Below are 23,866 nucleotides of genomic sequence, written 5' to 3'. Positions count from 1 at the left end.
CAATTCAGCTTACCAAATTTGGAAGATAGAGTGTACTGACCTTTAAGAAGGAACAAGTTAAGTGTAATGATAAAAATTGCAAGTATTAGTCAATGTAAAGAGACAGCTTTTAAGAATTTTGTCAGAGAGATATATAAAATACTTCAGCAGAATAAAAGGCACCATGAATATTCCTATAACTAAATCACAAAATAAATAACATTACAGCCTGTGTTTTTAGGGAACAGAGGTAATCCACTTTCTGAAATTGTATTTGATAAAATAGACTACAGCATTTCCTAGAATTGAACTAGACCTTATTTGTTCTAAATATTTAAAGCTTAATGAAAATATCCAAGTACAACAGCTTGAAAATATGTTCAGCTTTCTTTAAAATAACATTTAAACTGCATACCTAGTACCCACCCCACAAGTTGCATAATAAACCTGCAAATCATGGAAGAGAAAAACCAAAACAAACCTTTAGATGTCTTTCTATCAGCCCTAGGGATATGCAATACGGTTTTAGCTGTCCACAGGGTAAGTACTGAAGGTTAATAGTTAAAAGACCAATGAAATGTTAACACAGTCTAGTACTACACTTGAGTAGTAACACATGGAAAGACACTGAAATTAAAACATCTTATTCTGCATGTTCTGAAGTGATGTAACAGTGATGATTTGGTTATATTAGATGACAAAGCAGGCCTTCTTATGACTTTTAAAATAAAATCATATCTAACATTCTTCCAAACTGTTTAACATATTCTTCCAATTCATGTACAAATACACAATATATGAAGCTAAAACAGAATTTTTTCACACTCCAGTTATCTTCTAATGGCAGGATTTGTCATGTTGATATTTTTTTTTTCAAAAGTAATTTTCAAGATAAAATGCTGATTGCCTTGATTGGTATGTCTAGAAAGCAAAGACTTACCTGTCTTGTTTTCTCTGACCTCAATAATATAAACATTTATGTCAGGGTGGAATTTTGTCCCTGCTGGGGGTTCTGGAGTAGAAAATGCCTGTGGTCTGAAGGCTTCTTTGCCTTCCACAGTGGGAGGTCTTGTTGGCTGTGTAGTAGAAGTACTTGAAGTTGTGAAATATTCTCTATCAATATCTGTTTCTGTTTCCTTGGCTACAATATCCTCAAGGGTAGTGGGAGGAACACGAGATGTTGATTCTCCAATGATTACCATGTCACTGGTTGTTTCCTCATCAGGTTCTCTGTCAATGAGAGGCGGCTTCTCAGTGGAGGCTGAAGGTGTGTGAAGTCTATCCGCTGAACTGAAGGCGGCAATGATGTCACTTGGAACTGTGGCTTTAACTGTAGAAAATTCTGGGAGTTCTGTGGCCTTGGGCTTTTCGAATAATCCTGAGCCTAAATCAATATAATCCAGGGATGTTTTCTCTCTTTTCTCAGTAGTGGTCTCTTCTATAAGCTGGGTAACACCGATGCCAAAAGGAGATACAAATCCCCTTGGACTGGTACCTTCTGTTTCATATTTTTGTTCAGGCCATGGACTGAAAGATACCTTGGACCCCGTGGTTGGTGTTAGCGTTACCGTTTCATCTGTTTTTGCTTTGGTGACCGCACCGGGTGGAAAAGACGTACTCTGCTCAAATTTTCCAATTGGAGTTGTTACTAAAACTGAGACTCTGTCAGAATCGGTCACCGATCTGTCTTCAAAGACAGTATATGCTGACCCATCACTCTCTTGTTCATCCAAAGGTGGTGTTGTCTCCTTGGCTGTGTCAGTCGTAGAACTGAGAGGAGAAACTGGTTTTTCTGGAGTCTGTTCTTTCCAAGGAAAATCTTCTCGCTTTGCTTCTTGTGTCATTTCTGTTGTTGTTCGTACAGTCTCAGGATAAATAGAGGCTTCAAAGTGAGTCTGATTAATGACACGTATGTCTTGAGAGGGTTCACCTAGAACTTCACCTTCTGATGGAATGGAAGGTACCAACACTCCCCATTCTGTTTTGGGGATTACAGAAAGAGGAATGGTACGGGAAGTGTCTACATAAGTAGTAGGCTCCTGGGTGCTACTATAATTAACAAAAGTTGATCCTTCCATATCTGAAGGGTGTGCAAATTGAGGGACAGTAGATAAAGGCTTAGAGACATCCATATCTTCTCCTTCATCCAAAGCACTTCCCTCTATGGTTGCATGAATAACTAGGACTTCTGTGCTTGTAAAAGGTGGAACTCCTTCCTCAGTTGTAGAATCTCTCAAAGTTGACTTTTCTGTGGTAGCAATTGATGTAGTTGGCTGAAATCTAACTGTGAATTTTTCATGGTCGGTTGTGTCTTCCTCAGTAAACTCCTCTAGTGGCTTTTGAGTACTACCTGGGATATGAGTGAATACATCTCTTCCATCTTCAGCAAGACTTGGGATTTCTTTATCCTTACCACTCACTCCCGTGGTGGTGATTAAGGCAGGGGGCAATTTTGGAGAGCCTACACGTTCTGTGGGCCCTAAAGGTTTCGATGTTGTATTATCTTCATCCAATGACCATTTTGACACAGTAACCACCTCCACATTTAAAGTGCTCTGGATCAAATGCACTCTTGTAATACCCTCCTCATACTTTGTGGTGTCTTGATAGCCATTTGTTTCTAATCCACCTGGAGTTGTAAAGTCTTCCTCCACACCTGTTCCCTCTGTTGGGGTCACACCTAGCTTTGTCGTTGTCATCAGTGCTGGGGATTCAAAAGATTTAGTCATTCCCGCTGAATACTCTGTGTGATGAATTTGCTCTGAGGAAGCTGTAGGGAACTTCATTCCAGAGAAGTCTTCTTCCTCTATTTTTTCTATAAATGACTCTTTGGTGATCTTTTCCTGTATTTCATCATTGGTGTAAGCAACTGTTCTCATTGCTGGTTTCAGTGTTTCTGTTCTTTCTCTTCCTGTTCGTGGAGTGGGATAAATAACTGTGGATGTTCCCTCGACTAATCGTTTATCACCAGAATAAGGAAACAATTCCACTTCTGTATGATGCTGTGAGGGGAAAGGTGTGGTGGACACATATTGGCCAAGAAAATCTTCAGTTATCCTACCATGAGTCTCTTTCTCTTGCCTGTGGTCCATGGATGACGCATCACCGTCAGGTGAAACAATCGTTGATGCTGCGACTGACTCCACATCCTCTAGTTGACTGAGAGTAGTGTCTTCTGAAGTCTTTGACACTGTAATGACCTCAGGTATTTGGCTAAAGACCGAGGTACTCTGACCTGGTCTAACTGTAGATGTTCTGTCTTCACCATCATCTTCTCTCAAGGTGAATCCATAGCGGCTTGTGGTCACTGATTCAGAGACTGTGCTTACTGCTTTCTTTTCAGTTTTTGATTCCAGGGTCATCGTTGTAGATACAAATGGTGTCACAGTTACAGTGAATTCCTTAGAAGGAATGTGCTTTGAGATTTCCATAGATGTTACCAAGGGACCCACTTCTATTTGTTCAACTTGTGTAACTGATTCTTTTATTTGTAGATCTTCCTTCACACCATCCCATGAATCAGTAGCATGATGGGAGATGACAGTTATACTTTGGGGGACTTCTTCCTTAATTGCAGATATGTCTGGCTCCCCAAGAGGTCCTGAAGCAGAAGGTGAGTAATAGTCCATATCCCAAGGTTTCTTCATACTTCCATCAGGTGGGAGTGATTCTGTGGCTGATCTGTCAGTACTAGTTAGAGGTTGAACTGTGGATTTCTTTTCAAAATTGACAATATTTCCTATAGGAGGGAACTTTGTTGTAATGACAGGTAATTCAGTGATTAAAGGGACGACTGGTGTAGTTCTGTCTGGTCCCATTTGTAGTTCTTCCAATAAAGTGGGTGAGACAGTTTCTGCAAGCATATTCAGTTCGATGGTTGTAGCCTCTGATATATTCTGTTTAGCTAGAAAAATAATTTCAAAGAGTTGATTAGACAAGTCACTAATAAAAAGTTGTACGTCCAGTGTTTGTTAAGTGCTGTGTGTAATTTGGAGTGACCCAAAAGTGTTTTGTGATGGAGAGAAGTCTAAAAACTATACTTAACCCAAAGTCAGAAACTAAACATTTAATCATCACAAAAGACTGTTCTTAGTTAACGAACATGAATATTATGTAGTTTTCAGATAAGAAGTTCAAACAACAAATGCAGAGTTTGGAAACAGTAGGTACATTATTTCTCAGAAACTACAGCACCAACTTGAAGTTTGGTAGGAGAAATCAATACTACTATTCTGGAGGCCTCTGTCTCTAGCTACATAATGTCTCCAGGGAGAGGGAGTGCCTCAGATTGCAAAATAACAAAAAAGCCACATCAAATGTACCCGAGCTACATATCAACGATTACATGGTCCATAATGTGGAAGCTTTCATAAAAACAGGATATTAAACGTTTTAACACCACTTGTTGCTTGATCCCAGGTGTTGGACATTTGTCTTCATGTTCCTTTCAACTCTACAGGGTAGCCTTGTTTGTAATAAACACTAAAATGCCTCTGGCAGAGACTGCTTGGCATTTGTTGTAGTTCTACATCTTGTTCTATGTTCTACACGTTATGTTTATAACTCTTACGAGTCTTGGGTCCAGGCTTACTTTCAGCAGGAAATGCAAACGGAGAACAGGAAGTAAAGTACCCGCATGATATATTTTAGCTCTGTAATTACAAATCACTGGAAACAACCCCGAGCATCAGAAAGAATGGGCTCAGGCAATAAAAAGTAACATGTCATCATAAAATGCTACATTATAACGCCTCTAGATTTACAGAGAATGGCCTGGCCTGTTTAAAGAAATTTAAGTTGTATATAAAAATGACAGCGTTGTAGATAGGATTCCATCTCACCATAAAGAAAATGCAGTAGTTAGGCACATAAAGATTTTGTCTTTTTAAAAATACTCAAGATTTTCAAAAATCAAAAACTGCCACTAGACTCAGAAGGAACTGATCTGAGGACATCTGTGGTCACTGCTTTGCTAAGTTGTAATATCTGTAGTATCTATAATATCTTGATAATCCCCAAACCAAAGTCCTTGGAAGACAAAACTGGTTGATTACTTTTGAGCTCCATCTACTCTGTCAAAACTTAATGATATTAGGGCACTGAAACTGCTCTGTGTGATAAGAGAATGGCAAAGACATGTCATTATATATTTGTCCAAATTCAACCCAAATGTTGAATGTACAACACAAAGAGTGAACCCTAATGTAAACTACGGACTTCGAGTGATTATGTTGCGTCCATGTGGGTTCATTGGTCTAATAAATGTGCTATTCTGATGGGGGATGTTGACAATGGGAGAGGCTATGCATGAGTGCGGACAGGGCAAATATGGGAAATCTCTGAATGTTCCACTAAATTTTACTGTGAACTTAAAACTGATAAATAAAGCCTATCTAAAAAATTTAATGATAAGACGATGTGATTTTGTTGTAAATCAGACTTGAGCTGTAACAGATTCCTCATTTTTTTTGGTCTGGTATGGGCTATTATTAGTTGTGTTCATTCCCTAGACCATTTTAAAGCCCAGATTCATTAATATTATACAAAAACTTGGTGACCACTTCATTATGCTGTATTTAAAAATTCTTTAGCCTGTCACTATTTATCCCTTTATCTTAAAACAAAACTAAACAATCAAAACAAAAAGAATTAGACTCTTCAAAAACATGTTAAATAATGTTTCCTCCCCTCTTTTTTAAAGAAAGCTTTTTCTGCAATCATCTCCTGGAGGAAGCTTTGGTCTATTTTGATTGACATGAACAACTTAAGGAACCAAAGTAAGGTTGACTATTTTTCTTTTCATTCAATTCTCTATCCTCTGAAATTCCATAACTGTTACCTCATTTAACTGCCAAATATCATGTTTGTTTAATAACTGCATTCTTTGGGGAAGCAGTAAAATGTACATACAGAGAAAGTTCCCAAGGAAACATAATATAAACACTTGGTACATTGCATATTAGAGAAAATTTAATCATATTATTATTAACAACAACACAAAAGCTAATTTTGCTTTTTCCCTCTGAGTATTTCCATGGCTGATGAAATTCACTTAAAAGGAGGTGATAATGGCCTCAGAGCCAAAATAGGGCCTGTGAATCAGGTCTTCTTAATGTTCCAACCCAATCTGTATGCCAGCAACTTCCTATGGTACTATGAAAATACTTTCATATCATTTTCAAAATGAAAGACTCAGATTTCAAAACCTACATGACTGTATGTCATTATCAATTGGTGCTGTAGTGTTTGGTGCTGTCTTCCTCTAGGCCTGGAACATAGTCATATGAGAGTAGTGTGTCTCAGAATCTCCTTTACAAAGCTACATGACTTTGTTTTCAGAACAAGGGTTTTTAATGAGAGCCCCGTTTAAGGGTCTGCTTATCATTAAGCTGATTAATTCTACTATTTGGAATGGAAAACCTCAGACTTCCTTTTGGGGTTGGGTTACTTTTTCATCAACTTAACAGCTGATTTCCATCACAACTTCGTATATCTGAGCATTTGCGCCATTTGTTTCAACCCATCCAAAAAAAAAAAAAAAAGGAACTAATTTAAAAAAAAAAACAAAAACACAAATATCTACAAAGAAATAACCTAAGAATAAATACTAGTGTATTAATGATGACTATTACAAAAGTGAAAACACAACTCCAGATTTTTCTGAAAGTGTCTCTCCACAAGAAGAATTCACATGGAGAAGCTTTTGTCCTGGAAAACTACCAGTGTCCCTTCTTCAGCTTCATTATCGAGGAAGCCAACGGAAAGCAGCAGGCTTCTTTCCCCACAAAAGCTCCCTTCCAACATTTGCAGCTGTTTGCCACACAGATGTTTCACATCACTGTACTTATGGTATTTTATATCCTATAGACTATCTTCTCCAGTGCTTCTATTGTGAGACACGAGGCAGATTTTCCTAATAAAATATGAAAACCCTATTAGCAGCACGATAGTCGATTTAACTTACACCCATACTGCCTTTATTATAGGGAAATGACTAGATATTCAAAAAGTTGATTCTGGGTTCACGGCTGCAGAAAGAGTAAAGGTCGGAACTGCGGGATTAGAATTCAAACTAATGTGTAAAGTTTTATGAGTGATTGAATGCCAACTGATTCAAATTCCATAAACAGAAAACATTTCAAAAAGAGCAGTTAGGGAAGGATAAGTTTTGACACCTATGGTCAGATTATGATCTAGGGTGCAAAAAGATAACAAGCTGATCATGGGTTAGAAGGGCAGATCAATTGTAAAAGTGAACAAATATATAAGAAAGACATCACAGAAAGTGGTGGGTATTTATTTAGTCTTCTCTAGACTACTATCTCTAGCTCCAAGCTTAACTGAACAGAGGGATGTGAAAAACAATGAGGGTTCAAAGCAAGATGGCATAGGTGATTAGAGGCCTAGAAATTAAAATTTCAAAACAAGGAAATTGTTTGAGCTGAAGGAGACACTGAGGGACAACTGAACAATTGTTTTCAATAGTAGAAGTGTTGTTATTTAGATTTTGGTTTCCCAACTTGAGAAGGAAAGATGAACTCGGATTCTAATGCAAAGGATTTAGATCATTAGGAAAACAATCCGAGAGTGATAATAATAGGATATTGGAATGAGTTTTCTAGGAAACATTCCCTATCTTCCTCTCCTGGAGATCTTTAATAATATTAATGAGAGGTTATCAAGAGTCTTTAACAGTTTTGATTCACTTAAATTTGGGGAGTATGGATGAGCCTTCAGAACACTGCATAACTCTATTTTGCAAATCTTGCTTTAACTCTGAGGTCAAAGAAAAATGAAAAGTGCACAATTTAATCAAGGGGAAATGAGCAGGAAGACTTTATTTCACAAGGACATTAATTTACTTGTTTTTCAAATCTGTTTGACAAGAACAGATTCTAATTATATTTATCATCGGCCATTGTTAATGTTCTATTCAGTGACTTCAGAAGGAAGAGGGAATTATAGAAAAGTGAGATTTGGTATTGTTTATTCACCATGAAGTGGCCTTAAAAACACTTTTGACATTTGGTAAAAGCAAACAGGAAAAATATGGTTATATTTCTAAATTCTTCTACTTAACCAACTAGCTGTACATCCCTGAAATCACTTTTGGAATTTGTCCTTAAGATCACAATGCTTATCAACTTTAACCCTATAGATTTAGTCATGACTCAACTCTCTGGGAAACTGTACAGCAGGCAAGTCATTTTGAGAATATTTTTCAAATTAAAAAAAGTATATGTTTTAAAAAGAATCTTTTAAAAATGAATTCGAAATTTGAGTAGGGTGTTGGCATTGTGTGTGGTTAAGGAAGGCTTTTATGTATGACTAAACTTCCTTAACCTTTTATATGCTGAATAAATTTTGAGTATGGTAGAGTCTTAGGGAAGAACTAAATAAGAATCTAGTCTTTAGCTTAAGTGGGGTAAAAAACAAAAATTTGAATCTATTATATCTGCAAGTTGTATATTTCCAAGTTACATAGATTCAAATGAATTAGGGAGAAAAAGGCAGACCTAAACTTTCAAATTTTATTCATGTTTTATACAGATGTTTTAGTAGGTGGTTGGTTATTCTACTTGAATCTAAGTATCTTGTTATTTTGTACATTCATGTGAATTCCTTATTTAAATAAATAATTTAAAACACATCAGGATGAATTCTTTGGGGCTATAGACAGGCTTTGTTTGAAATTCTTCTCTCATAGAGAACAGAAATGTTTAAAAGTTTTCTAGTGCCAGGTTTATAAAGCACAAGAAAATAAAAACAAACAAGGTAGTCACATTGGATAATTTAACTCCTTCCTGAATTTAACTTCTCTAACCCACCTGTTCCCTCCCTTCCCCAATACAAACACAAAAATTTGATTTTCTCCCTTAATCACACCATTCACTTAACATAAAACTGATTTTAAAGCTTGAACTACTTGAAAATATTCCTGGAACTACTGTTACGAGTGTGTGGCTTAAAAGAATGATATCTTCCTACTTCTGGGGATAAGGTTTTGCTATTATTGTTGTTGTTTTGTTTGTTTTCCTGAAAATGATCAAGACTTTTTCTGTAGTTCCAGGGCCTAAGAACAAAAACAAATAATTTCGAAGGCTTTTCATGGCCAGCTTGTATTGCACCGATACACAACACATGGCTTTAACACCCAGAAAGTTGAGTATACAGGAAGAGATCCAAACAGAAATATCTTAGCTGGGAGATAGCAGGATACGAAACTACACCTCTCCATTGCACTAACATCTATTTTCCTGATTACTCAGATATCCCACTTCTGTGTCTTTTTGGTTGATGAAGAAAGTCTGTATATTTAGAAGCCAATTACAAAATAAGCTAGAGTATTTTTGACTCATTTCAGTTACTGTTGACCCTCTGTATCCAAGGGTTCCACATCCAAGGATTCAACCAACTTCTGATTAAAAAAAAAAAACAAAAAAAACTCCAGAAAGTTACAAAAAGCAAGACTTGAAATTGTCGTGTGCTGGCAACTACTTACATTGATATTATATCTCACTATACAGTATAGGTATTGTAAGTAATTCTGGTATCCCTGAGGGCCCTGGGAGCAATCTCCCATGGATACCGAGGGGATGACTATATGTATTGCTAAAACAATATATATATTGAAAACTTAGTAAAAAATTCTCACTAATTCCATATAATATGGCTCCATCTTGAATACACTAAAGGTCACCAAAATTTCTAGCAGATCTTTGTTTTGCTGGCATAATATAGATCCTACAGTAAATATCACAGTGAGACTCTGGATTAGTTGCTTGTTTAATTAAGCATTCTACAAGCATGACACTATGGTATGTGACTACTAGTGCTAAAGTAATTTAAGGACATGTAAAAATTAAAATACATCATTAATGTTGAGAAATGTTACTTCAAATCCATTTTAAGTTATTTTAAATCCATACTTAACTGAAGGTAGCCTATTTATGTTAGAGCTTGCCAAAAAACATATACTGTACTTTAATATGATACTAGAGCATTAGAAGGAACATATTTCCATTGTATGAAATAAACTGATACAAAATGAAATTTTTACTTATAGCATGGTTCATTTTTAGGTATTATCCATGTCAGCTCCAAGTACTTACCTGCGGTTACTGAAATTTAAATGCTCTGCCATTTGAAAGAAAGGGTGATACCAAACAAAGAGGGAAAAAAACAGAACTCAGGGATTCAACTCAGCCATGACTGGCCCCAGCATTATAATAGCGCCAACAATCCAATTGCATTGAAGGACTGCAATTAATATAAAACAAGTGCTCAGAAACATGTTCTGTGCAATGCAGCACAGTTAAGGCCTTTGCCTGACATTTTTTCATCCTCTCTAAAAACCATTTGTCTAATTTGTTGTTTTAACCATATCAGCTGTTTCATTTCCTTGTTTTTGAGAGTCATTGAACTGTTTCCATTCCATGCACACACTGCAAGACATGGAATCATTCCAATGGCTAGTTGAACATCAATTGCATGCCTTCGAAGCTTTTTTTTTTTTTTTATCTAGAATGTTTTAAAAGGTATCAAACACTTACGTTTAAAGCAGTAGGCATCAAATCTGCTATCAGGGGGAGGGAAGCCTGTCTGGTTCTCAAAACGATACAGGGTTCTCACCCCAAGTAAACCACCTCCACACTGGGCCCTGGCCACAGTCACAGGGTGGCGAACACTGGCGTCCAGCAGCCACCCGTAATCACACCGGTCGAAGCCGTTCCTCCACGCTGCTTGGAGCTCCCCCACCGTCGCCAGGCGGGCGTCCTGGTGTTTACACTCTTCTCCAGCTTCCTCAAAGGTGAACTTATTGGGAGCAGTGATGTGGAACACATCACCTGCAATAAGAAGAAGAGAAAAGGGTCTAAAGTTTATTCTTCAGTCTTTTCCTGTTTATAGGAGATGGGGAAAAGCACACCATTCTTTTCTCATGGTGAGGAAGCATCTTCTGATATTTACAGCAGAAAACTCAGTTACCTAATTCTGTTATTATTAATATTAATGTATGAAAAGAAATAACACACACACACACCAGAAGAGTTTCATTTTATATACGTACATTCCCTAGGTCATAGAAGCAGTCATTTGATAATAAAGTTACAATAGATTCTTTAAAGTGAACAAACTTTTCCAATTGATTCTTTGATTTACTGTCCAGGAAATGGGTTTTCTCTCCAATGAAAGAGGCTGTGGGGTACTTATTAACATTGCATGCTGGAAAGAGAAAGCTGCATTGAAATGTCTTTGAGGGCATTTTTCTTTTTTTATCCTAAAATCAAATAGCAATTTTCTGACTCTCTCATCCATTTCTGCCATCAAAATGGATTAACTCCCAGCAAAGCAAACAAAAACAAGAAGACTTCCAAGGTTTGAAGAGGGGGGAGGGAAAGGGGCAGAATGGAATTCAGTTTCCTGCTTTCCTGTCCTAGGCACAGGGCTGCCTTGAGAGTTATGCAGGTCATGACCTGCCCTTGGGCAGGACTGAGGATGTATGAGGACCAATATCAGCTCCCAATCAACCAGCCAAAGAGATCAAAAGTCTCCCTGGAAGAAGGGGCACCCTTTTTTTCACTTGTTCTGCCCAGGGTGGATACCTTATGAAATCCGTCTGCCTTTCCAGTTCTCACAAAGTTACCATAAGGGGCTCTAACTAGGTTGGGGAAACTCTCATTTTTATTTATTGATTAACAAAGAAAGACTGAACATTTCCTTTGTTCATCACCAGGCTCAATCAGACCCAATTAGTATGCTCATTATCACTTAACATGTCACAGTAAAATATTCTGGAAATGCCAGAGAGTTTGTTAAATTGGAATGTTACTTGTGTAACCTAACAACTGGCTGAAATGAATGCAATGTAAATTAAATGATGCTTTTCACACCTGCTTTTCCCAAGTGGCTAAAAGACAGAGGTAGAATTAGAGAAGACTTAAGCAAATAGAGTAGGCAGCAGGAGGAGTACAAAATGAGGTAGAGAGGTAGCTAAAATATTGACAGCCCGTTTTTATAGCAGCCATGGGTCCTGCTTCCATTTCGCTGGGACTGCTCTTTGATTCTACGATCTATTAGACACAAGAGCTCTCAGGATAGGATCTTCACCTGACTAAATCCAGATGTAACAAGTTATTGTTTAAAATGAGTAGAGCCATTACTCCATGTGTGAGTGTCATAACTTTATAAAACCAGAAAATTAGTCAGGAGAAAAAGGTCAAGTCACCCAGATCGGCTCTTCTCACTACAAATCTAAAAACGCTGCCAACGAAACGAGGACAAATCCCAAGAAGAGCTATTTGATGAAGAAAAAGAAAAATGACTTTTACCTGACTGCAAAAAGTAAGGCAGAGGTGAGAATGGGGTTTTGTCCTTAATTATCTAGGCCGGCAAAGGACAGTAATCTCAAATCCAAAAATACACTGTAAGAACAAAGGCTCCCCACTCCCCATTCCTAGAATGTCTCCCTTCCTAGTAGGTTTTAAAATCATAAGGTCATAGTACCAGTTGCATAGCACGTATTCAGTAATTTGTTACGTGAGTGGCATTTCAGGTTCTTATTCAGAAAAAAGGTGCCCTTTTTCCTTCCATCCTTCCAAAGCAGCACATTAAAGAGTGCTCCCTCTGCTGCAGTGCTCTGGGTAGCTGCCATCTGGGACAGGAGATTCATCTCGCCTGTGGATCTGGCTCAAAGCAATGGGCTACATACAGTCCATGGGGTCGCATAAGAGTAAGACACTACTTAAGTCACTAAATAACAAGAAAATAACAACAAAACCTGAAGAAAGGCAGACAGACAGATCATGTCGCCCCAAGCAGCTTCAGCAGCCTTGTTCACCTGAGCATTACGCTTGCATTTGGCCTGAAAGCAATGGAAGTGTGAAAGAGGGCGGCCCGCCAGCACACTTCCCTCCAAGGTGGAACCCTTGGGTTTGTTATTACAGCTGGAATATCAATTTTGTTGCCTTCGTTTCCTGTATGGTGAGGTGCTTCTACATGGAGGCAAGAGTACCGCTCCTTTTCAGTAATAAGACTGATCAGACAACCAGAGCAAAGCAGAGAAATAAATTAAATGAGTAAACCTCTGCTTCTCCAAACAGCGACTTCCGCCCACATGATGGGGGAAATCAACTTCTCCAAATACAGCCAGACCAAAGGGCTAATGAAGAAAAATGACAGCATGATTTTCTGGATAACCAGTTTCTATGTTTTAAGTAGCAAACATGTTTGGGGTATTAACGGAAGGAAAGGTTTCGGTAGGTGCTGGCAGGTTAAAAAAAATATCCCTATTATTATCAAATCAATAAAGATCTACTTATAGAACTTTTCATTAAAACCTCTTATTAAATCTGACTTTATATTAAATTAATTATTTAATTCACTTGTTTGGGAGGCAAAATATCTATCTCTCCAATCTCCAAAAAATAATGATTTTACTTATTTAAGTATAAATTCTGTTATTCCCCTATTTTCCTTTTCATTTGCATGTAAAAACTTTTCAAACATTGCAAATGAAATTTAAAAAACTTATTGAAAGTGATGTCATCATTGGGTTTCACGTAACTCAGATGAAAAAAGGAAGATTTAACTGGCATTAATCTGACGTAAGGTGAGAATCAAAACAACTCATCTATAAAGATCCATATGTGCGGCCCATCACTATACATGGCATAATTGTTGTTTGATTTTAAAATAATAATAAAAACGTTACTTTAACTCTGTTACAAAAAAAAAATATCTAAGCCTTCCTAAATCATAATTGTTTAACACAAACATTACCTTGTCTACTTCAGAATTCTAGTGATACAGTGAAGTATCCATACTATGGAACTATCTTACTGAGTCTAAAAGCTTTTAGAACTGACACTCAATGTCTACCAAAAGAAACTAAGTTGAATGTCTAAGTTGTGACCTTTCTATCTGCTGCTGCTGCTAAGTCGCGTCGGTCGTGTTCGACTCTGTGCGACCCCATAGACAGCAGCCCACCAGGCTCCTCCGTCCCTGGGATTCTCCAGGCAAGAACACTGGAGAGGGTTGCCATTTCCTTCTCCAGTGCATGAAAGTGAAAAGTGAAAGTGAAGTCGCTCAGTCGTGTCCGACTCTTCGCGACCCCATGGGCTGCAGCCTACCAGGCTCCTCCGTCCATGGGGTTTCCCAGGCAAGAGTACTGGAGCGGGGTGCCATTGCCTTCTCCCACCTTTCTATCTAACAACCTCAAAATATTAAGGTCAGACATCTAATACTGTTCTCAAATATGCCAGAATATCCCGGCATCAGTTTCATATACTAAAACCCAAAGAAAAAAAAGGTAAATTACAGGGTAATACACAGATAGGAATCACTGAATTAACTCATATTCCTAAGTATTCTTGATTTCTAAGACATCTGTTTTAAGTTTTTGTTGATATAACTAAAATAATCTCCTGTCAAGTACTTTTTGATTCACTAGCTACCTCGTTTTAAATAGACAATCTTAGACACTATGTATTTTTTTATCTAACATAATACAAATGTAGATGATCTGTTGTTTAAATCAGAAATAACCTATTAAAAGCTTTACCACTGAGCTTCCCAGGCAGCTCAGTGGTAGAGAATCCACCTGTAATGCAGGAGATGTGGGCTCAGTCCCTGGGTCTGGAAGATCCCCTGGTGGAAGAAATGGCAACCCACTCCAGTATTCTTGCCTAAAAAATCCCATGGACACAGGAGCCTGGTGGACTACTATCCATGGGCCTGCAAAGAGTTGGACACGACTAAGCGACTAAACTAGTACACAACCAAATAAAAGCTTATTGCTGAAGATGTGGTGGATTGGGAAGATTATTAATTTATAGTCCAAGTTCTAAGAATACAATTTCCAAAAATGCCTTAAACAAAAAACTGGTAATCCCTGAGACATGACTAGGTATCCAATGAAAGAGGTTTTGTGGACAATGGCACTGGGAAAACAAGTACATACAAGTCATCTGACAGGTTTCATTTCTGTAAGACTTCTCAGAGCAGGGAATATTATAGAATTTACTGGGAGTTTCTATAAAGAAGTCAGGATTTTTAAGCCATTTGACCATTTGAGGAAAATAGTAATCTCCTTTTCTCATAGAAGACTAATTAGTAGTCCATGGATCTATTTCTTGGAGCAGATTGGACTACACTGCTCTAGAGACATATATGGCAGCAGCACGAACACCCTCTTCCAAAAACACAAGAGAAGACTCTACACATGGACATCACCAGATGGTCAATACCAAAATCATATTGATTATATTCTTGCAGCCAAAGATGGAGAAGCTCTATACAGTCAGCAAAAACAAGACCGGGAGCTGACTGTGGCTCTCAGATCATGAGCTCCTTATTGCCAAATTCAGACTTAAATTGAAGAAAGTAGGGAAAACCACTAGACCATTCAGGTATGACCTCAATCAAATCCCTTACGATTATACAGTGGCAGTGACAAATAGATTCAAGGAATTAGATCTGATAGACAGAGTGCCTAAAGAACTATGGATGGAGGTTCATGACATTTTACAGGAGACAGGGATTAAGACCACCCCCAAGAAAAAGAAATGCAAAAAGGCAAAGTGGTTGTCTGGGGAGGCATTACAAATAGCTGTGAAAAGAAGAGAAGTGAAAGGCAAAGGAGAAAAGGAAAGATATACCCATTTGAATTCAGAATTCCAAAGAATAGCAAGGAGAGATAAGAAAGCCTTCCTCAGTGATCAGTACAAACCAATAGAGGAAAACAATAGAATGGGAAAGACTAGAGATCTCTTCAAAAAAATCAGAGATACCAAGGGAACATTTCATGCAAAGATGGGCTCAATAAAGGACAGAAATTGTATGGACCTAACAGAAACAGAAGATACTAAGAAGAGGTGGCAAGAATACACAGAAGAACTATACCAAAAAGATCGTCATGACCAAGATAATCACGATGGTATGATCACTGACCCAGAGCCAGACATCCTGGAATGCAAAGTCAAGTGGGCCTTAGGAAGCATCACTATGAACAAAGCTAGTGGAGGTGATGGAATTCCAGTTGAGCTATTTCAAATCCTGAAAGATGATGCTGTGAAAGTGCTGCACTCAATATGCCAGCAAATGTGGAAAACTCAGCAGTGGCCACAGGATTGGAAAAGGTCAGTTTTCATTCCAATCCCAAAGAAGGGCAATGCCAAAGAATGCTCAAACTACCGCACAACTGCATTCATCTCACACTAGCTAGTAAAGAATGCTCAAAATTCTCCAAGCCAGGCTTCAACAGTATGTGAACTGTGAACTTCCAGATGTTCAAACTGGTTTTAGAAAAGGCAGAGGCACCAGAGATCAAATTGCCAACATCCATTGGATCATTGAAAAAGCAAGAGAGTTGTAGAAAAACATCTATTTCTGCTTTATTGACTATGCTAAAGCCTTTGACTGTGTGGATCACAACAAGCTGTGGAAAATTCTTAAAGAGATGGAAATACCAGACCACCCGACCGCCTCTTGAGAAATCTGTATGCAAGTCAGGAAGCAATAGTTAGAACTAGACATGGAACAACAGACTGGTTCCAAATTGGGAAGGGAGTACGTCAAGGCTGTATATTGTCACTCTGCTTATTTAACTTATATGCAGAGTACATCATGAGAAATGCTGGGCTGGATCAAGCACAAGCCAGAATCAAGATTGCTGGGAGAAATATCAATAACCTCAGATATGCAGATGACACCACCCTTATGGCAGAAAGCGAAGAAGAACTAAAGAGCCTCTTGATGAAAGTGAAAGAGGAGAGTGAAAGAGTTGACTTAAAGCTCAACATTCAGAAAACTAAGATCATGGCATCTGGTCCTATCACTTCATGACAAATAGATGGGGAAACAATGGAAACAGTGACAAATTTTATTTTTGGGGGCTCCAAAATCACTGCAGATGGTGACTGCAGTCATGAAATTAAAAGATGCTTGCTTCTTGGAAGAAAAGTTATGACCAACCTAGACAGCATATTAAAAAGCAGAGACATTATTTTGCCAACAGAGGTCCGTCTAGTCAAAACTATGGTTTTTCCAGTAGTCATGTATGGATGTGAGAGTTGGACTATAAAGAATGCTGAGCGCCAAAGAATTGATGCTTTTGAACTTCAGTGTTGGAGAAGACTCTTGAGAGTCCCTTGGACAGCAAGGAGATCCAATTAGTCCATCCTAAAGGAAATCAGTCCTGAATATTCATTGGAAGGACTGATGCTGAAGCTGAAATTCCAATACTTTGGCTACCTGATGCTAAGAACTGACTCATTTGAAAAGGCCCTGATGCTGGGAAAGATTGAAGGTGGGAGGAGAAGGGGATGACAGAGGATGAGATGGTTGGATGGCATCACTGACTCAATGGACATGAATCTGAGTAAACTCCGGGAGTTGGTGATGGACAGGGAGGCCTGGTGTGCTGCAGTCCACGGGGTCGCGAAGAGTCAGACATGATTGAGTGACTGAACTGAGAGACATGTATGTTTCAGTCAAGAAGAAGAATCTCAGTTGAACCATAGCAAAGATAACTCAGCACATATTAAGTTTCTCTTAGCCTATGTGTTAACCTGTACAACACAGAAACAGAGTCTATAGACCAGGTAATCAGAATCAAAGCAGGAACTAAAAAAACAAAAGTCAGGGTCAAATGAAGTCCATTGCCTACTAGGGCTGTGTCAAAGACTGTAAATGAGTAAAAGAAGCTGGGCCAGAGCAGAGACCCTGATGGTGTCCAGGACCAACTGTAAGGTGAACATGTAAGTGTGTCCAAATGTAATAACAATCATTTGCTCTCAAGAGCAAATAAAATGTAAGGAAAGAAATACACAAAATATCCTTTATACATAAAACAATGCATGACTTAAGGTAAAATGTCAAGTTAACTTAAGTCGTTGTAAGTAAGAATTTATTGACATGTATATATATATACATTCTCATTAGTACACACATAAACTATAAATGTAGAACAGGATTTCACACGTGGGATAATTTGCATGTTCATATGGTAAACATATATGCTTAACCTCTGTTTTTCCAAAATATCAAGTTAAATGCTGTGACTTTAAATCATTCCTGTTTTCCAACTTTCTAGGGATGCCCTAGAAGAAACTGGAAGACATTGCTGGTGAGACTTTAATATCTGGTGACATTCTACAAACTAAATCGTCTTAATTACAGGAATTAACATCATCAAAAATATTAAGGAAAAATAATACTTAAATTTGAAAAGTAACTGCTAAAAGACTCCCTGGAAAGTGGATCATGCATGTTCTTTTTCCACACTTTTGATTGCTAAATGGAAAAGCTATTCCTTGGCAGACTTAGAAATGACACATACTAAAATGTGGCAAGCAATGATGAAAACAAATCAAAACATTAAGATGACCTACAATGTTCAAAAAGTAGCGTTTATACTCAGGAGTAACTCAGAAAAATTATGAAAGAGACTGAGTCCAGAGCAAGTTGAGAGAGGATCTTTTTCTTTCATAGACAATTCCCTGAGATCACTGCGGTGAACAGGAAACTGGCACCAGCAGATCACAGAGAATTACTCAGGTCCTTCCTAGACGGGCTGCTCTCTGTGGTAGTCAAAGCTGAAGTCTCACCACAGTTATCTAGATGGGTCTATTTTCTGGATAGTGTGATAAATATTTATGCTTCTTCTATTTGTGTGTGTGTGCACGCTCATAACCTGTCTATCCTGAACCGTCTGAAAATTAGCTCCCATAAACTAATCATGAGTCTCTTTGCCCATTTGAGATGATTTTTTGTTCACTATAAGGAAGATCAAGATTTGTGATTGTTATTACATTTCCCTGTTGTTTGGGTCAAAATGGTATACATGCAATAAGTATATGCAAAAGTAGACATGGTATCTGAGCTGGAAATAGTCACATGACATGTCCATAAGGATAAAACCACTTACAGTATATGGTAAGTGTTATGGTAATAAAGACAATTCAATATAATTATTACTAGGTTTAAAGTTTTGGACTTTTAAGTTTTTTCAAAGGAAGTTTCCTTTTTTTCCTCCTCTGTCTTTTGCTCTTTCTCTTTTCTTGCCCATGTCTATATACACAAGATCAAAGCAATAAAGACTAATACTCATTATCCTGGATCACAAAATCCATCAGCTGTACGTGGTTGGTTAACAGCCAACATACACTATTATATAATCTTTTGACAGCCAACATTTGTAGAGAATTCAAATGCATGTCAATTCCCCCTCAGATCTGATCCTTTAACCTATACAGAAACCAAACTTTTGTTAACAGTGACAAGAAAACTTCTGGGGCTGCCAAGGAAGCTTCATCCAATTCTAGTGTTAGGCTGGCAATGTTTCTAATTTGCGGTGTAATGAGACTAAAAGCCAGGTCAGCACTTTTCAAATATCTCACTTGTTTTAGGCTGCTGCTGCTGCTGCTGCTGTTAAGTTGCTTCAGTCGTGTCCGACTCTGTGCGACCCCATAGACGGCAGCCCACCAGGCTTCCCCGTCCCTGGGATTCTCCAGGCAAGAACACTGGAGTGGGTTGCCATTTCCTTCTCCAATGCATGAAAGGGAAAAGTGAAAGTGAAGTCGCTCAGTCGTGTCTGACTCTCAGTGACCCCATGGACTGCAGCCTACCAGGCTCCTCCGTCCATGGGATTTTCCAGGCAAGAGTACCGGAGTGGGGTGCCATTGCCTTCTCTGGTTTTAGACTGAAGTAGAAATAAAATGTGGCTTAAAGCATAGACAGAGTTTTCAATATTTTAACCTTTAGTTAATTTCAGAGAATTGTCATCAGTCATGTTAACATTCTTGAAATCAGATAACATTCATGGGAAAATGAATCCACATATTTGTCGATGTGCTATTACACAAGATCTTGTACATGTCATTTGACGGGATTAAAGACACAGGAAATCCCACCAGAATTTAAACATATTTTTATGGTTTTCAGGATGTCAGATCTCATTCTTTCCCAATGACAGAGCAGTAAGACTTTAATTAAAGTGAGAAAGAGGTTCTAAAAAATTTCTGGATGTCTGAGTCTTCAAAATATACAGAAGATGGAATGTGTTATTTGGTTTGACAGGCACAGTATGGCTGCAGGTCAACATAGGAAGATCAGCTTAGTTTTTTTTTTTCAACTTTTTACAGCTGAGAGTTAAATGGCCCTGTATTTCCAAAGAAGGTCTTTTAATTTAGAATTCTAGAAATTGACATCAAATCTTAAAGCAAATGACCGTCACATGTTTTAAGGGGTTTCTGTCAAGACATTTCTACTTATTTAATTTTAGATTATAAAATAAAAGGGACGATATATAGAAAACCCTGAGGATTCCATAAAAAAAAATTAGAACTAACAGATAATTTCAACAAGCTTGTAGGATAAAATATACAAGGCCAACATAAAAAAATCAGTTATATTTCTACACACTTCCAATGAACAATTAGAAAAAAAATAAAGAAAATTCCATTTACATTTACATCAAAAGAGCAAAATACTTAGGTCAAATTTAACAAAAGTAATGCAAAACCTATACTCTGAAAGCTGTGAAACTATAAAACACTGATGAAAGAAAGTAAAGATGATCTAAACAAAAGATGAAAAAATATCCCATGTTTATGGATCTAATCTGAAGATTCAGTATTGTCAAGATAACAATACACCTCAAATTGCTCTGGAGATTCAATTCAAACTCAGCTGGCTTTTTTGCAGAAATTGACAAACGGATCCTAAAAATCATATAGGAATTCAAGGGGTTCAGAAGAGACAAAACAACTTGAAAAAGAAGAACACAGTTGGGAGTCTCATATTTACCAATTTCAAAATTTACTACAAAGCACTAGTAATCAAAATAATGTGATAGTGACATAAGTATAGGCATATAGATCAATGGAACAGAGTCTAGAAATAAACCCATATATTTACGATCAATTGATTTTCAACAGGGTGTCAAGGCCATTAAATGGGGAAAGAATAGTCTTTCTAACAAATAATGATGGCATAATTGAATACTCACATACCAAAGAATGGATTTGGATTCTTATGCCATATACAAAAGCAATTCCCTGGTGGCTCAGATGGTAAAGAATCTGCCTGTAATGCAATTAAATTGACCCCAGTTCAATCCCTGGGTCAGAAAAATTCCCCTGGAGAAGGGAGTGGCTACAAACCCCAGTAGTCTGGCTTGGAGAATTCCATGGTATCTCCAATTTTATTGAAGAGCTCACCAGTGTTTCCCCTTCTATTGTTTTCCTGTCTTTCCCTGCATTGTTCATGTAAGGACGCTTTGTCCTAGTGCTTAGCGCTTAGTCTCTTAGTCATGTCGGACTCTTTGCAATCCCATGGACTGTAGCCCGCCAGACTCCTCTGTCCATGGAATTCTCCAGGTAAGAATACTGGAGTGGGTAGCCATTCCCTTCTCCAGGGGATCTTCCTGATTCAGGAATTGAACCGAGGTCTCCTGCATTACAGGCAGATTCTTTACCATCTGAGCCACCAGGGAAATCCCTTTGTATATGGCATAAGAATCCAAATCCATTCTTTGGTATGCGGGTATTCAATTATGCCAGCACTATTTGTTAAAAAGGACTATTCTTTCCCCATTTAATGGCCTTGGCACCCTGGTGAAAATCTATTGATCATAAATATATGGGTTTGTTTCTGGACTCTGTCCCATTGATCTATATGTCTATACTTATGTCACTACCACATTGCTTTGATTACTACTGCTTTGTAGTAAATTTTGAAACTGGAAAATATGAGACTTCCAACTGTGTTCTTCTTTTTCAAAATTGTTTTACTTCTTCTGCAAAGAGTTGCCATATATAAAATATAACTCAAAATAGATAAAAGTAAAAGTTAAAACTTCTACAGTTCTTAGAAACAAACACAGAAATAAGTCTGCATAACTAGGGAGTTAGCAGTGTTTTCTTAGATGTGACACCAAAAGCACAAATTATCAAAGAAAAGCTAGACATTGGATTTCATCAAAATTAAAAGCTTTGTTCATCAAAAGGTCCTATTGAAAAAGTAAAAATGCAAATCAGAGAATGGAGAAAATATTTACGAATCATATATCCGAATAGACACTCTCGAATCTAGAGTATACAAAGAATTTCTATAACTCAGTAATAAAAAGACAAACACCCAATTAAAAATGAGCAAAGCTTCTGAATTGATAATTCTCCAAGAAAATTACGTACATAGTCAACAGTCATAGGAAAAGTTGCTCAACATCACTAGCTATCAGGGAAATACAAATCAAAACCACACTGAGATAGTATTGCCCACACAGGATGGTTATAATCAAAAAATCAGATTAAAACCAATGTTGGCAAGAATGAAAGAACCAGGACCCTAAGGTACTTCTGGTAAGAATTTTAAAACAGTTCCTCAAAATGTTAAAAATAGAGTCACCATTTAACCTAGTAGTTCCAATCACTGTAATCCAAACTGGAATGCAATCATTACTCAGATAAGAATTAGAATATTTTTATGTGAGAAATCAGAGATTTGGGGGAGCTACTAAGAGTACTTTGCACCCTCCTGGTTTGTAAGACTGCCTGTTGCTCTACTGGGGAATCTTTGGTGGTCCTGAAAAGCTACTGCAGAAGGACAATAAAAAAAGGGGTATATCCAGTCACTTAACTTCTGTTCCTTAGTTTCCTCATGTATAAAAATGAAGGTTTTACAAAAATGCTTATCAAGGTTTTTGTGAGAATTAAGTTAAAGGACAATACAACCATACAACAAATAGTTTCTTTTCTTATCCTACCCATGGAGCTACTTCATAGTCAATCTATTCAAGTCATACTGAAGGAGGACATCATTTTCCACAGGTTCTGCCGGGGTCCACTCCTGGTCACCTTCCTCAGTGGCTCTTAGCTAGACATTCAAACACTTAAACAAAAAGAACTCCAAGTTCAATTTCAAACCCTTAGCAAGGTGTGTTCATGTCTAAAGCCTATTTGGGATCCCACAGCCTTAACTGTGATCTACGATTCTGTGAGTTCTATAGACAATAAAAAGTTTCAGCATCTTCAAGCACCAAACATCAATCAACGTGGAGAGGTTCTATAATCTGGAATCAATATTTGAAGCCATCTGCTGAACCACAGTGTGCAGGAAGCTATTCTAGTTGACATGGGGCAGTTTAACTGAATCAACCCAATTATAACTAATTCTTCAATAACTCCCAGCAGTAAAGTAATCTGTAGATTACACACTGCAAATTCCATTAATACTAAAAGTCAGTCTGAGAATCCACAGGCAGGAAATCACATAATTTACAGATTTGGTATCTGATTTTGATCCTATCAAATCCTCTAAAGAAGCTGGAATTAAGCCCTGCTCTAAGACGTGTTTAATGACATTCAGGTTTTTACCTAAATATTTTTGGGTTTTCATATTGAACCTGCATCTCCTGCATTTGTAGGCTGATTCTTTATGGACTGAGCCACCAGAGAAACCTACATATATAAAGGAGCTCATAAGACAAAAAGGAAAAGTTGCTTTTGGTTCTAGGTCAGACACCTGGATGACATGGAAGCATCAGACAAGTCATAGAGGTGACAAAGCTATCCTGATTTTGAAATAAGGAAGCAATAGAAAAATAAATCTATGATTTGTGAATAGGTACAAAGGGCCCAATCCCAGAGAAGACAATTGGCTGAGGAGGCAAAACAGGGAAATGACTGGAGAGGCTAGAAAGGAGAAAGGAGTATCTCTAGGAAAGAGTTATTTCTAAGAGACACCACAGAAAAGAGTGAAAGGAGAAATTCAAAGAGAAAAACTAGCACCATGGTGATCCAATGAAAAAATAGATCCTTAGTAACTCTGGTGAACAAAATTTGGCATTTTTTTTTCAAGTACTGTACAAATGGTAGGGTGGTAGAGG

At 37.7% G+C, this 23,866-nt stretch overlaps 1 protein-coding gene across 2 annotated transcripts in view; it reads right to left on the bottom strand.

The window, feature by feature from the left end:
• The window catches only part of VCAN (versican), a 118,045-nt gene that overhangs the window by 66,528 nt on the left and 27,651 nt on the right, over positions 1-23,866 (bottom strand). The window contains exons 6-7 of one of the 2 annotated variants that reach the window (XM_081503895.1): positions 10,533-10,826; positions 920-3,883 (exon numbers count right to left, since the gene is read on the bottom strand). In XM_081503895.1, the coding sequence (XP_081360021.1) occupies positions 920-3,883; positions 10,533-10,826 (3,258 nt within the window). The remainder of the gene's footprint in view (positions 1-919; positions 3,884-10,532; positions 10,827-23,866) is intronic. The other variant, XM_081503896.1, reaches the window with a different exon arrangement.

Source organism: Giraffa tippelskirchi, chromosome 6 (genome assembly GCF_054371585.1).
Source record: "Giraffa tippelskirchi isolate mGirTip1 chromosome 6, T2T-mGirTip1v1.2.pri, whole genome shotgun sequence".
NCBI classification, from domain to species: Eukaryota; Metazoa; Chordata; class Mammalia; order Artiodactyla; family Giraffidae; genus Giraffa; species Giraffa tippelskirchi.
The sequence above is the reverse complement of the archived record's forward strand: the minus strand, read 5'-3'. Positions and strand labels throughout refer to the sequence as shown.